General features: G+C 38.4%; 1 protein-coding gene across 3 annotated transcripts in view; it reads left to right on the top strand.

The window, feature by feature from the left end:
• Positions 1-2,500, top strand: part of col14a1b (collagen, type XIV, alpha 1b) — an 87,586-nt gene that overhangs the window by 49,025 nt on the left and 36,061 nt on the right. For all 3 annotated transcript variants that reach the window (XM_079592076.1, XM_079592075.1, XM_079592074.1), the window contains one exon: positions 2,037-2,179. In XM_079592076.1, coding sequence (XP_079448202.1) covers positions 2,037-2,179 — 143 coding nt within the window. The remainder of the gene's footprint in view (positions 1-2,036; positions 2,180-2,500) is intronic.

The following is a 2,500-nucleotide window of genomic DNA, read 5'->3' as shown; positions in this document are numbered from 1 at the left end:
TTGTTTGTTTGTTTGGTTAGTTGTTTGTTGGTTGGTTGGTTGGTTGGTTGTTTAATTAGTTAGTTGGTTGTTTGGTTAGTTACGGTGGTTGGTTTGTTTGGTTGGTTGGTTAGTTGTTTGATTAGTTAGTTGGTTGTTTGTTTGGTTAGTTGGTTGTTTGTTTGGTTGGTTAGTTGTTTGACTAGTTAGTTGGTTTGTTGGAGGGTTGGTTGTTTAGTTAGTTGGTTGTTTGGGTTAGTTATTTGCTTGTTTGGTTAGTTACGGTGGTTGGTTGGTTGTTTGGTTAATTGGTTGTTTGGTTAGTTATTTGGTTGTTTGGTTAGTTAGTTGTTTGATTAGTTGGTTTGTTGGTTGGTTGGTTGTTTAATTAGTTGGTTGTTTGGGTTAGTTATTTGCTTGTTTGGTTAGTTATGGTGGTTGGTTGGTTGTTTGTTTGTTTGGTTGGTTAGTTGTTTGATTAGTTAGTTGGTTGTTTGTTTGGTTGGTTAGTTAGTTGTTTGATTAGTTATTTGGTGGTTTGGTAAGTTAGTTGGTTGTTTGGTTAGTTAGTTAGTTAGTTAGTTGATTAGTATGGCGAGCAGGACGAGGCTGGTGGTGAGATTAATGATGAGCTTCACCTGCGCGACACACCGGTCTTGTATCTCTCACGGAGGAGCGGAAGCATAAAAGGAGGAGCGATGACGTTGTTTGTTTAGTTAGTTAGCTGGTTGTTTGGTTAGTTAGTTGGATGTTTGGTTAGTTACGATGGTTGGTTGGTTGGTTGGTTGGTTGGTTGTTTGGTTAGTTGGTTGTTTGATTAGTTATTTGATTAGTTGGTTGGTTGTTTGATTGGTTGTTTGATTAGTTAGTTGTTTGATTGGTTGGTTGGTTAGTTAGTTAGTTGGTTGTTTGTTTGGTTGGTTAGTTGTTTGATTAGTTGGTTTGTTGGTTGGTTGGTTGGTTGTTTAATTAGTTAGTTGGTTGTTTGGTTAGTTGGTTGTTTGATTAGTTATTTGGTTGGTTGTTTGTTAGTTTGGTTAGGGTTAGTTGTTTGATTAGTTAGTTGTTTGTTTGGTTGGTTAGTTAGTTGGTTGTTTGTTTGGTTGGTTAGTTAGTTGGTTGTTTGTTTGGTTGGTTAGTTGTTTTATTTGTTTTTTAGTTGTTAGTTGGTTGTTTGTTTGGTTAGTTGTTTGTTGGTTGGTTGGTTGGTTGGTTGTTTAATTAGTTAGTTGGTTGGTTTGTTTGGTTGGTTGGTTAGTTGTTTGATTAGTTAGTTGGTTGTTTGTTTGGTTAGTTGGTTGTTTGTTTGGTTGGTTAGTTGTTTGACTAGTTAGTTGGTTTGTTGGAGGGTTGGTTGTTTAGTTAGTTGGTTGTTTGGGTTAGTTATTTGCTTGTTTGGTTAGTTACGGTGGTTGGTTGGTTGTTTGGTTAGTTGGTTGTTTGGTTAGTTATTTGGTTGTTTGGTTAGTTAGTTGTTTGATTAGTTGGTTTGTTGGTTGGTTGGTTGTTTAATTAGTTGGTTGTTTGGGTTAGTTATTTGCTTGTTTGGTTAGTTATGGTGGTTGGTTGGTTGTTTGTTTGTTTGGTTGGTTAGTTGTTTGATTAGTTAGTTGGTTGTTTGTTTGGTTGGTTAGTTAGTTGTTTGATTAGTTATTTGCTTGTTTGCTTAGTTACGATGGTTGTTTGTTTGTTTGGTTAGTTGGTTGTTTGATTAGTTATTTGGTTATTTGATTAGTTGGTTGTTTGATTGGTTGTTTGATTAGTTATTTGGTGGTTTGGTGAGTTAGTTGGTTGTTTGGTTATTAGTTAGTTAGTTGATTAGTATGGCGAGCAGGACGAGGCTGGTGGTGTGATTAATGATGAGCTTCACCTGCGCGACACACCGGTCTTGTATCTCTCACGGAGGAGCGGAAGCATAAAAGGAGGAGCGACGACGTTGTTTGGTTAGTTAGTTGGTTGGTTAGTTGGTCAGTTGTTTGATTGATTAGCTAGTTGGTGGTTTGGTGCGTTTATTGGTTAGTTGGTTAATTGGCGTGTGTGTGTGTGTGTGTGTGCAGCACAGCGTCTGGCCATCAGGAATCTGCAGCTGAGTGACGTGACGACCTTTAGCATACGTGTGTCATGGGACGCTGCGGGTCCAAACGTCCGCCAGTACCGCGTGTCGTACATCAGCACGCGAGGAGACCGCGCGGAACAGGTGGTGAGTGTGTGAATCTCACATTCAGTCAACTCGTACATGTGTGTGTCATTCAGAAATTGTGATTTTAATGTCACCAAGGTTTCACCAACATGTTCAGGATAGCAAACAAGATTTATTGAAATATAAATTGAGATAATCAAATACCATTGTTCTAGCAAGTGTGTTTATGAATTTATAGCTGTCAGGAATTCAAGCTGTAAAAAAAAAGAGATTTGCATCAGTCCATTTCTCCATACTGAGAGTATCGTGTCTTCTGTTGAGTTTGGGAGCGTGTGTTTATCTCTTTATCACTTTCATCTTGGGAGAGTCCAGCTCTGGCCC

Source organism: Phoxinus phoxinus, assembly GCF_949152265.1.
Source record: "Phoxinus phoxinus genome assembly, chromosome: 19".
In the NCBI taxonomy this organism is placed as follows: Eukaryota; Metazoa; Chordata; class Actinopteri; order Cypriniformes; family Leuciscidae; genus Phoxinus; species Phoxinus phoxinus.
Note: the sequence above shows the minus strand (reverse complement) of the source record. Positions and strands in the feature narration are given on the sequence as shown.